Genomic DNA, 12,370 nt, shown 5'->3' with positions numbered 1-12,370 from the left:
AATCTCGTCATTATTTTCTTTGATTGCTAATACCTTGACCTCTGGTGACAGCTGCTGCTTGTGCCTGCTAAACTTTAATGCAGGCTACAGTAAAGAACATTATGATTATTTGAAAAGGCAGGGTGTAATGCATTTCAGATTAACAGTGAAAGAAAAGCTATTCAAGTTAGAGGTTCACTTTGCCATACCACTCTCTATGCTGCTTTCCTTATTATCAGTATAAAAAATGAAATGAGAATAGGACATCTTTTAATTTTCTTCCACTATTACCTCTTGATTTGCATTCAGAGCTCCCAGAAGAAATACCGCTGAATTCAGAAGTAGTCTATTTAAGCTGCGTGGTGTTTAAAAATTGCTGGAAGAGGTTAAGGTACAGTATATTATGCAGTTGACCTTACTAAGAAGCTATGTTAACAATTTAGACTTATAATTTTGTTAAAATATTTCTTTTTTTTAAAAAAAAAAAAAAAGCAAAATTCATTATCTCTTCTGGTACCCCTGCAGGTTAAACCTTTTGATTTCTCTCTAACTTATTTTGTAAGATTTCTAAATTGTATTTAAACTTCTTGTACTTAAAAGGTTGTTTTGCTAGTGTCTCTTTGAAAAGAGGAATTTTTTTGCCTCTGTCTCTCCCTTTGTACCTGGTCTGCAGAGGCTGTGCACCTGCACAGCGTTTCCTTAGGAGGAAAACCCCCAAAACCTCCATCTGTGGAGTCCTGCAAATACATTTCAAGTCTTTTATCTGGCACTGTCAAGTCTTTGTGGTTGATTGGGTTTCAACAAGATGTCCAGGGAAAATATTTTTGATCCTGCATTCACCAGACAGTTGTATTCTCCTGGTATGTTTGATTTAGCCTCCCTGGATTTAACCTTTGTTCCCTGGCTCTGTCTAGCGATGGCCAGCATTAGGCTTGGTCTCTGAGAAAAGCAGCAAGTTCTAACAAAGCAGCAATAGCAAAATGCGCCAGGGGAGAGGGGAGAGCTGTACCCTGTAACTCTTCAGGCTCTGTAGCCCTAAATAGAGGTGTCTGTGCCCTGTACTGCTGCTTGAGCAAAAAACCACATCAGCAGTGGAACCCTGTAACGCAGAAAGTGCCCAAGGTGTCACCATCCCTGCTCTGTGGGCCCAGGTAGCAGATGTTTATCATGGACACTGCCTCCTGGTCACCTATCATCTTAAAATTACAGCTATGACTCTGCCAGTAAATAAAACAGGGTCAGGGACTCTGGAGCCTGAGGCCAAGTAGCATGGACCAGCTAAATCGCACTGTACAACCTGTAAGCCTCAGACATAATCATAGGTTTGAACAGGTTTCTGTTTTTTTCAGTCTGCAGTGTTGAAACAAGGAGGGAGCTGTGCCAGTGTTTATGCTGTTCATGCAAGCAATGTGATGGAGGTGCAAAGCGTCCTGGGTCCTGCTGGAGGACTCTGGGGAGGGGACGGAGACAGGCCAGACCTGCTGGAAATAGTCCCTGGAGTGTGCTCCCCCACAAATAACGGCTGGATGCTCTCATGCAGTGCTAGTTGGTGTGGGCCAAAATCAGGCCAAGTGCCACAAGTAAAGCAGCATGGACCCTGAGCGGTGCCCACCTGCTTTTGCTTGGCTGTGTTGGCACAGCATCTGAGCCCTGCCTTACAGACGGGCCCCGAGGGTCAGCAGGTAAGGGCTGGCTCTTCACTGCAGCAGGATCAAGTTGTGACTTGCAGCTGCAAGCACAGGGTGAAGGCAGCGTGGGCGCTCTGACATGTCAGTGTTTCCTGAGTGCCTATTCATTCTTCACACTTTTGCAACAGTTACTTAGACTTCATGCAGCAATAATGCCTTCCTGTTGTAGAGTCAACACAGGGAGCGAGAGAAGCCCAGTATGGATCCCAGAGCCAGAAGGTAGTTTTATTAATTTAATCTTTAGGTATGTGGATAGCGATCAGCACCATAGCAACTATCTGAGCCACTTGAATGAGTTAGATACAGAGATAGCAACACTTGTTATTTATACAGCATCCTTTATTGGAAAATTAAAAAATGCCAGGTACCAGTTTCATTGAGTAGGTAAACTGCATTTATTTGTTGATAAGGAGGTGCCGTAAAACCTCTCTTTGTATCACTGGGATGTATCTGCACGATAGAGACTGTTAGGCAACAAGTAAGTAAAACAGTTAGAGGTTCTAAGGAATAAAAGAATAAACCAAGGGGATAAAAACATACTAAACGGATGAAGAATTGGTCTATGTGCAGAGCCAAGCTGAAACTTGGCAGCTTTATAAACCAGTTAATACAGAAATAAATGAAAGTCCAAACAATAGGAACAAATCTGGAACAAATAAAATCATGAACTCACAAATGTTATAAATTGATGGCAAAGATAAAAATGTCTTTTGAATTAATTGTGTCCCTGTAGTTTATTCTACTGCATACTTTGCTTCTGGGAAGATTCTGTATCTGAAAAGGCCATATGAAGTATATTCACAGAGCAGTACAAATGGAAATAAGGAATATTTCTCACTTGAAATAGCAAGACACAAATCTGTCTCTACGTTATTAGCTGGTTTTCCTCTGAATCATCTTGAACTTCTAGTCAGACAGCAAAGTTAAAATAAATTATTTCATCATGCTGCAGAATATTTCTTAACTGTGTAATTCTTTCCTTTCCAGAATGCAGGTACTGAGCAGATAGTGGTTCTGTGTGTCAGCATTTCCCTGGTGACTCTCAGCTTTTGCAGAATTTATGTTTTGACTAAAAAGATGTAATTCTTTTATAGGTAAAAAAGGTAAAATATTTATGTGTATACTGACTCCACACAGTCCTGATCAGCGCCAAGAAAACTATACTCTGCGTCTGAGGCGAAATGTAGACTGTATTAATGAGTTCATTAATTATGACATAATAGTCGCAACTTCTAATTGTGGGCTTAATCATTTTTATGACGTCCAGCTTCGCAGAGCAGAGCTGGTGTGAATGCAATAGGAAAGACTTCTGCCATTTGAATATCATCGTTCCCTTGGCACGTGCTTGGCCACCATCAGTGCTCGCCCAGCAGTAGTGCAGCCATCCCAAGGGTATTTGGGCTAGCACAATTAATCCTGGAGGGGAGAAATGTACAGGCCAGATTGCCTCTTCCTGCATGGCTGCAGGACTTGATAGACCTCCCTGAGGTGACCGAAGCCAGAGGCCTCTTGAGTGCCATATTAGCCAAGGCCTCGACTTGAGTTACCACCCTGAGATAAAATCCTGTCAAGACACAGCAACCTGTAGTGCTCACGGTAGTGACCGAGCAGGACAAATCAGTCGGAGCTAAAATTAAGAATACATCCCTTCTTCCTTTAAACCTTTCCAATTTAAATGTCTTTTTCTGTCTTTACATGGGAGGGTGGGAAGCCTCCTTAGAAACTCTAAACAAACCAGCTAATAAAACCATAGTGTTACATCACTGCAAGACAGCCATCCCCAGTGGCAGGGATGGATCTGACTGGCTTTACGTTGGTCACCCATATCACAGTGGATGTAGGCTAACTGCGGTTTCGAGGCCCAGCAAATGACAAGAGAAGTTTGCAGTATCAGCCAATTAATAGCATTGGTATTACAGGATTGAAGCTGAAAGTACAAATAAGGCCAGTGACTAAACCTTTCCAGCAATTATATTTAATAAGGTACTGCATGTTATTTACAGAAAACATACATCACACAATTCCTACACATAAAATGCGCACAAAAGTATACAGACAAAAGCTGCACTCCCATAACATGCTAAACAAAATAAATAAAACTGAATTATTTTGGCACAATAGCTATTACATAAATAAATATTCTAGAACATAATGAATTAAAATTTATTTACAGTCTATTGAAAGTGCAAAACAATTGGCTGAAAATTAAGATATTTGTAAATGCTTAAGACCAGAAAATATGTGTTAACCAGCCACAATTAATTATAGCTGAAGTTTAAGGTTTTAATGTCCAGGAAATTACTCTCTTGAAATCTATTTGTGCATATTGTGCTCTTTTTGAACCAGTACTTTGCTACCTTTATGCTATCGATTTAAACAACCTTACTATCATAATGGAATTCTGTAAAAACCTGATTGGTAGTTTAAAAAAAGAAGTAAAATGTAAACACAGATTAATCTATATATCATTCAAAATATTTTCAGTCCTGTCAGTTTTCTGAAATGGCCACACTGCTTGCAGTAGTTGGCAGTATGATTAAGATTAGGAGATTTTCTTTGTATCTGTTATATTTCAAATGGAAATATTTGTAAGTCTTCTCTGAATGGAACTATACCTTGGACATCTCTTGGACCTACATTCTTTCATCTGATACTTACATGCATCTTCTATTGAGGTCAACAGTAGCTGGGCAAGCTAAACTGGTAATCAGTTTTAGTCCTGACCTGGAGAATAAATCATAAAATACAGATTTTTAATTAGGGAGAAAAACTGCTTCCCTTAGAATTGTTAGAAGCTTTTTGTGCATTTTTCACTACCTATTCTATTTTATCTTTTGCCTTTTTTATCCATGTGAGAAATCATTTACTATACTTTAAGATGAATTAACAGTTCACAACACGGCCACCTGGTACAGCTACAGTGCATAAATTCTTCCTCAGCCAAAGTTCTCTGACAGGCTGGTACATTGTACGTTGCCTAAGACCATAGAATATGTTTTTGCTTGTTTTTGTAGTGGCAGTGCGGTAGCAGAGAAAGTGAAGTTCTTAACAAGTGACCTTGACAGGATAAAAGATCATTTCTCATCATTGCTTCAAATGTTTATGCTCGACGCGGTTCTAGTCGGTGAGACATCTGTGATAAAGTTCTCTGGTTGTCAATCACATTTAATTGCCGCACATAGCTCCGAACATCCTGATGGTTCTTATTAGTTAGGGCTACGTCGGGATCTGGTGAAAGAGAAATGATGTAGGATTGATACCCTTAAATGAACAAATGCCTGAACAGAATGCATAACTCTTCACAAGCTGTCACAGGAAACACCAGATACCGGTGAGTTAAAAAGAAAATATTTAGAAATTGCTCTCTTTGAAACCTTTCCTCTATATCTGATAGTCTTTCTGGTTACTGCCCCCACAAATTAACTTTTTCTCTCAGATATCCTAGGCTACATTTACTCAACTTGATGGCCCTTGGTTACAGTTTTATACATCACCTTACCAGTCAATAGCTGTAAATTACATAGCTAACTAGTATGATTTAAAGCTGCCCATCTGCTTTTGAACCAGCAGCTTTCACACAGATTCAAAACTGTATTATTGATTTAAGCCTCCTTTCATGAAAAATTCCCATTTCTAGCTCAGTATTAAATATTTGTAATGCTGTAGTGCTTAATGGCGCCCCCACTCAAGCCTCAAAATTTACTACCCCTATACTTAACATAACCGCATTGTATTTACTCCAACAACAATTATGAAGTACCACCGAGGTAAAATCTGGATATTGCAGCCTCACAGTGAACGGCTGACAATTTAATGAAACGTGTGCTACGTAACTTAAACTTCTCTAAAACAAAGATACTGAAGCATCTATTTAGAAATACACATACCCCCACACAGAAAGCACGGGACCTAGATCAGGTACATCTATATACTGACAATTTATATCATGTATAGTGAAAATCCACTTCCATTTCTAAACATGTGGAGGCCTCATTAGTGCTTAATACATTAAAATTAAAAGATCCATAGCCAGAAAAACCTTGCTGGCAGAAGGGGGGAAAAAAAGCTCCCTTACATTGATATTCTAGAGTTAAGCTTTGACCCGGATAAAAATAAACTATTTTTAGAAAAATACATTGTTTTATATTAATTTTTCTGTTCTTTGAGAAAGAGGAAGGCCGCTGTGAGCAATATGAATGAAGCACTGAGGAAATGCCAGTGTGACTGGGACTGACGGTGTGCCTAGATGGGATGAGAACCACAGAGCAAGCCTGTTTGACCATATAGCTCTGTCATCTTACATGGCCTCAAGTAAGTTCTGGTAATGATACTGACAAACTGGTTTTAAGTTCACCACCTTATGCAGTTATGTCATTTATAAACGTCATGTTTCCGGACTGCTTTCCTATAAAAACAGGGTTTATCCAAGCAAGTATCTTGCATGTATCTGTGTGCTGCTGTCTGCTAGCCTTATTTCAACCACTTTTGAACCCAGAAGCTAATTTCAACTGATTCTAATCTGACAGATGTGTGGAGACCTCACTAATACTTAGCTCCTTCACATGTTTAGAAAAAGAGATGGAGCAGAAGGCCCTTATTAGAGCTTCCTGAAGGATACTTCACCCTGTGAAACACTGGAGGATCCAAATATGGAAGAATCACTGGAAACCAGGCTTTCCAATTCTGGTACAGACAGAATTAGTTGTAATTACTATAGCTACTGATGATAATGCTGACTGTGCAGATGTTGTAATGCACTTACTGAAAGATTGGCTTCGGCAGAATTTCACCGTCCTGACAGTGTTGGCAATCATGCGCTGGAAAGAAAAGATGGGATGCAATCAGAGAACAAGCACTGTATTTCATCATCATTTAAACGAAGCACCTAACTGTGCCTGAGTGTGAAGACATATGCCAATAAAAGCAGTCATACGAATGAAAATATAATTTTAATGCTGGTACCCTCATATGTAGGGTGTGATTTACATTTACACAGGCTTTAAATGAGCATGAGTGTAATTTACATGCGCTCAGAGAACCCTTTCCCTTGCTTGGATGCTGTAAAATGTCTTAACTAAGAATGAAAATCAGCCCCTTCGATGTGCATTTCTTTGATAACATCTTCCCACATTAAAAAAGTAAAAAGAATATAATGTAGAATACCTTGGAGTATACACTCATGTTAATTTTAAGACCATCAGTTCCTAACAGCAAGGCCATTTCTAGAACATATTCAGCAATTAAAAAGCTTTCACCTTTCACATGCGTTTGAGTTTAAAATACAGCCCTCCCTGAAAATGACAGTGTGAAATGAGCACGTGAGGGTGTATGTTCACTGATTCCCTCTAGAAGTATGCTCGATTTACAGGTGAGAAGGCCACCATTAGAACTGTGGTCCTGTAGGCAAGTTTCATCAAACAGACCTGTTAGTCAGTGTTAGCTTGCACAAGTCTATCTAACTCAACATGAAGGGAGTTTTGGTGGACACTTCTACTGGCAATTCACAAAAAAAGAAGTCACTTCAGCCCTTCTTGGCTGTCGTTGCTCTTCAGTAAATAAGCCCTCATTTCACTCCGGTAAGAAAATATTAATACATTTTGTGCTGATAAATCAGATGCTATTTTACAATGGTTTTTAAGAACAGAAATGAAAGTAAGTCATAAAGCAAAACATTTCAGATCTAGTTCTAGACTACAACATTTTAACTGGCTTGTATGATTAGTACCACACAGGTAGTATACCCACTAGTGCAGGAGCAAAATTTGTTGTTCTGCATAATATCAAATAAACTGAAACTTCAGAACTAAACCTGAATTCCTTAGCTAGATAGTTTGATGCAGTCACTGTTGATAACAACAACATTTGTTTCAGTTTATTTTGCTGAGTTTAAGAAAAAGCAGAGGAGGGAAATGCTATTCCTAATCAGAGTCTAATGTTTGTTCCAGCACTTTAACATGGTCCAACAATTACAACACAGCTACATCTTTCAACACAGCACACTCTCACCAGGCTGCTTCATACCTTCTTGAAATTTTGTGTGAGATTAACAAGCTAGCCATAAGCCCTCACACAATGGAATGATGTATTTCTTACTAGTAAACAGTAAAACCTGGGGCGTATGTTGCTCAAAATTCATACAGAATTATAATCTTACTTGAAAATGATGTTATGAATAAAATACCTTTGTGAAATCTGTCACACCAGAAGTGGGAAGCACCAGTGTAAAACATTCCTTACACACTTACTGAATAATCTTAGTTTAATGCACTGTCAAGTATGCAAAACCGGGTATGGCTGGTGGTCAGCATTAGAAACACTATTAATATATCATGTACTAAATTTTTGTGGATTTCACATTGTATAATCAAATGAAATGTAGCTATTCTGAAACCGATCTAAAATATTTTCATTCTAAAACACAAGTTCCCAGAAGTTATAAGTAATTTGAGTCTATTTATACTGTTCCTAAATTGTATGTATTTACACATAGAAAATAAGTCAATTTCAAGTAAGAGTAATTTTTATACTGTGTTAATTTTCATACCTCTGCAAGCCATTACTATGAGGCAGATTTTCTAAGGCACTTACTTTGCAGACACTCTCATATGTGCTTAGCATTAAGCATGTGAATAAGCCCCATTGACTTCGACAGAACCTCTTAAATACTCAAAGATAAGTACACATTATTGTACTGGCTTGAGACAGAACGCACTGCATTTCGCAGCGTTGGTTCTTCAAGTCTAACCCAATCAAATGAAAATCAAAACAACATGTACATGTAAACATGAATGTTTCATAGGTCTGTGGGTTCATATTAGGTTATGTTGTATGATGCTGCTATTTTGATCTATATAATTTCAAAAAGTACTCCCCTAAAATAACTACGTGAAGGAGACATAAAGTTGAACTGGACCAGCCAACATGATGAAGTTTCCAGAGCGTCTAACTTCAAGAGAAGCCTTGCTAAGGACACTTCATTTTTATGAAGATAGTTAATGTTGCTTGATGTGCTTTCTATATAGATTGTCAATACACGCCCTAATTTTTCATACTTGTAAAAGTTTAGGTTTTGAAGCCCCATTTCATAATGATCTTTGGAGCTATACTGTAGGCTCAGTGTTTGATTAGTTAAGTGAAAACTTAGATTTAGCCAAAAAAGTGTGTTCTGTGGAATTATTTTACTCTTTCTTTTTTCTTTATGTGGGGAATTTGTTTGGAAAAAAACACATAGCATTCAGAATAAGTACTGTAATGCCGTATTGTACTGGAAGATAAATCCTGTGTGTGGCAAAGGTTTTTTAAAAGTTTTCACTACTTCCAAATTTCTCATTATATGGGCTCTTCCAGGCAAGGAAAACTGAACTAGCAATGAACATGTCTGACTTCTGGTTGAAGGCTGAACTGCCTGCATTCCTTCAGTTAGCTGAGAGGCTTTGTTTTAAGGAGTTACTTTGGCTGTTTCTGAGGATAATCTCATTCAATCTGTGCATTCAGAAGTGTCCTGACAATGATGAAACAAAGGAATGAGGAAGCGAGTGTTCAGGCAGAATAAATTGAGAAACTGTGGCCAGAGGACAGCATTGCAACCCAATGGAGAGATTCTGGAGCATTATGTATCCTCGCAGAACTCCTTTCACAATTTGTTTTCCCAAGTGGTGTTGTACTGTCTAATATAAACTCAAAAGAGCTCCCTTTGGAAGGTGCAACTTGAACAGAAAAATAGCACATGAAACAGGAGTTAATTTATCTTCCTAAATATTGTAGATAAGTTGGATTGCCTTCTTTTGAGTCAAGAAAACCAGAAACATGTGCTGAGAAAATGTTCAGATGGAAGTTTAATTGCCAGCTTCTTACAATTTTTCTTCAAATAGAGGATTACCTCTAGTTAATGCCTGCAAAAATTAACCTGTTTGCTCACTGTGCTAAGACAGACCATTACCGAAAAGCCGTACAAACCTAAATCTGGATCTTTCTGAAACAGAACCAACTGCAAAATATAATGCAGTATAACGCTACTACCAGCATGCTATATGTACACAACAATACCCTTTCAAGTTTTACGCAGTCTGGAATAGTGGCAGCAGGCCAGCACATTATCTTCTAATCCATTCCGAACCCAGGTTTCTAAATGTTATAAATATTCATATATGCCATAAAAAACTACTAAGGGCTTTAGTCACACACTCTTTGCATAATCTTTATGTTCCAAAAATGAAAGAATGTTTGCCCTTTTTTTGCAGAAGGATCAGTGTGTGAATTCCCTTTTGTTCATCTCCACAAAACCCGAAAACCAATATGCACAGATTCTCTAATCCTCATTTCACACCTGAAGGGTGAAGATGCTTGACAAAAAGAAGCAGCGGTGGCCAGCATCATGGCACTGCCTTGTGCTGCCATGGCAGGTCAGCACTTTCAGAGCTCTTTCGGGACTTCTGCTCCCTCTACAGGTGCCACATCTGAGACATGCTGGGTAGTGCGACATGGAGATGGCGCCATGGAAAGTGATCTTTGTTCGGGCTGCCTGATGATTTGAGAAATGGTGCTGATAAAGTTCCCAAATAATTGCATCTTCCTTCTGCCTATGTATACAAAATTCTGTACTGGCAGTCAGACTGCAGGATTATGCAGCTGAGGTTTGAAAAAAGCAGAATCAGTAAGTGGTCAAGAATATGAAATATTGCTAGTCCTTAAGGAGAGTCATGCTCAGTACTTCCCTCACTTTCTCTTCTTTCCTTGGCCAGACATAATTCTAGGAAAGGGCTTTAAATTATTTTTTCTCTAAATATATAGCTATAAAAGCAGTGTCACTTGAATGTTATATATTGCCATGTACTGTGCTGCAGGTTGTAGGTTGTCCTCTATTTGCTAAATCATACAGAGTTTCTAGGAACTAATATTACTGACAGTTTTGGAGGCACTCCTTCACCTGAAAAGAGGGTCATTAATGGACCTAAAAGAAAATGTGTGTTCTAGATCACAAACTAATTGTGTTTGCTGTCTGCTGCCATCTTTTTATCTTTCACCTACCTGCAGCTCTCAAAATGTCCTCAACCTGCCATACTACAATTACAGCATTTTAAAAACTTCACAAGCCTATTCATTCCTTGTTCCTCTATGACAAGTACGTCTTTAGTTTTTACATAGATGGGGTCTTCTAAAGCAACATAACTAACATCTACTGTCGACTCACTAGTGGAGAAAAGATGCAGGTAGTTTTTAACACACAAGGTCATGGAGTATATGCCAACATCTGAGCAACACCATGGTGGAAACAGCCTGTACCTTGTCTCCATCAGCTTCTTACTGTGAGATAAGTAAAGACCTTCAATGCCTTTCTAAAACCATGACTTGTTTGGTATTGAAGACAAAGTCTTTTACTAAAGCCTCATATTACTAATACTAGTAATTTAGTTACTCTATTTACTTACTGACAAAAGTATAACAAACATGTTCCAGGCTGGATTTTAAGACCAAATGCTCGTTTCTTCCACCACCCCGCCTTGCTTCATGCAATAAATGGCACAGTATAGAGCACAAGTACAGTGCAAATACAAAGAGTATACCGAGTACACCTGTTTCTGACACCTTCAATATTGTATGCCCACATCTGGTACAAGGCAAATGGGTCTGCTTACAAACTGCCCTCTTTACACATAGCTGTGGCTCTACCATACACGGTATTCTCTTCCCTGGCTAGCTGCCCCTGCCCTCCCACCCCTCACAGCCTCCTCCAAATAAGAGGCATCCGTAGTGATCAGGAGTGGGGAAGGGGAAGAAGGAGCAGACAGTTACAAAGGCAGCAGCGGGTAAAGCTCAGCAATACTCTGAAAAGACCGATTTATAGGAAAGTACAGCAGGAAAAAATTGATTCAGTCCTTCTCCTTTTTAGCTTGACTTGCTAAAAAAATCTAGGATAATATGGGTTAACACCATCTGTCTGTTTTTCCCTTCTTCTTGAGATAATTTTGTTTTCAAACATAAGAAAGCTCCTACTAATTTTGTATGAAAATAGATGGCTGTGGACAAGAGAAAGATTGTGTAAGTGCCCTCGTCTCCTGTCTCCTTCAGAGAAAAGGCTCTAGTGCAAGTTCCTATGTTATGACAAAAGCCTATTCACACAGAATTCCCCAGCCATGAAGAAACCACACATGCCCCAGCCACGAGGAAAGCTCTGAGCAGAGCTCAGGCAGCCATGAAACACAAACGTTTGGGAAACCAGGCCTCACTGTTTCTGGCGCTGGGGGAACTCCTGGCTCAGACACTGTCTGACAGCTCCTGCTTGTTTTAAGATGCATCGCTTAATATAAATGATAACAGAAACATCAGAAAACATAAAAGATTTAAAAGGAGCTGTTTCAGCTGAAGAGATCCCACCAGATCAAACCTCTACTTTTGGCTGCCAGTTACAGGAATAAAGTTGTCAGCAGCACATCAGCTATCGGGATCAGAGCTCTGTGGTGAGAATGCAGACATGATGCCAGAGGCTGTTCTCGGTTTCATCACTGTGCTTACATGAGAGTCAGAGGAACTCACCACCTCTGGTGGCAAATGGCACCACCAGCGGCAACTACCCAGATATTTTTATTCATAAACTTCAGCATGCATCAAAGTTAGGCTGGATCAAGGGAAATCATTTTCCAAAGAACAAAGATGTTTTAGACAGCTCAGTAAGAGTGGCTCCCAGCAATATACAGAGGTATCTC

General features: G+C 39.2%; 1 protein-coding gene across 8 annotated transcripts in view; it reads right to left on the bottom strand.

Annotated features, from left to right (window-relative positions):
* Positions 1-1,988: 1,988 nt before the first annotated feature.
* RAPGEF4 (Rap guanine nucleotide exchange factor 4) overlaps positions 1,989-12,370 on the bottom strand; it is a 158,566-nt gene continuing 148,184 nt past the window's right edge. For all 8 annotated transcript variants that reach the window (XM_040603595.1, XM_040603593.1, XM_040603594.1 and 5 more), the window contains 2 exons: positions 6,430-6,484; positions 1,989-4,895 (listed from right to left, as the gene is read on the bottom strand). In XM_040603595.1, coding sequence (XP_040459529.1) covers positions 4,768-4,895; positions 6,430-6,484 — 183 coding nt within the window. In that variant the 3' untranslated portion in view covers positions 1,989-4,767. The remainder of the gene's footprint in view (positions 4,896-6,429; positions 6,485-12,370) is intronic.

The sequence above is a fragment of the Falco naumanni genome, chromosome 8 (assembly GCF_017639655.2).
Source record: "Falco naumanni isolate bFalNau1 chromosome 8, bFalNau1.pat, whole genome shotgun sequence".
Lineage (NCBI taxonomy): Eukaryota > Metazoa > Chordata > Aves > Falconiformes > Falconidae > Falco > Falco naumanni.
This window is presented reverse-complemented; position numbering and strand designations above follow the sequence as displayed.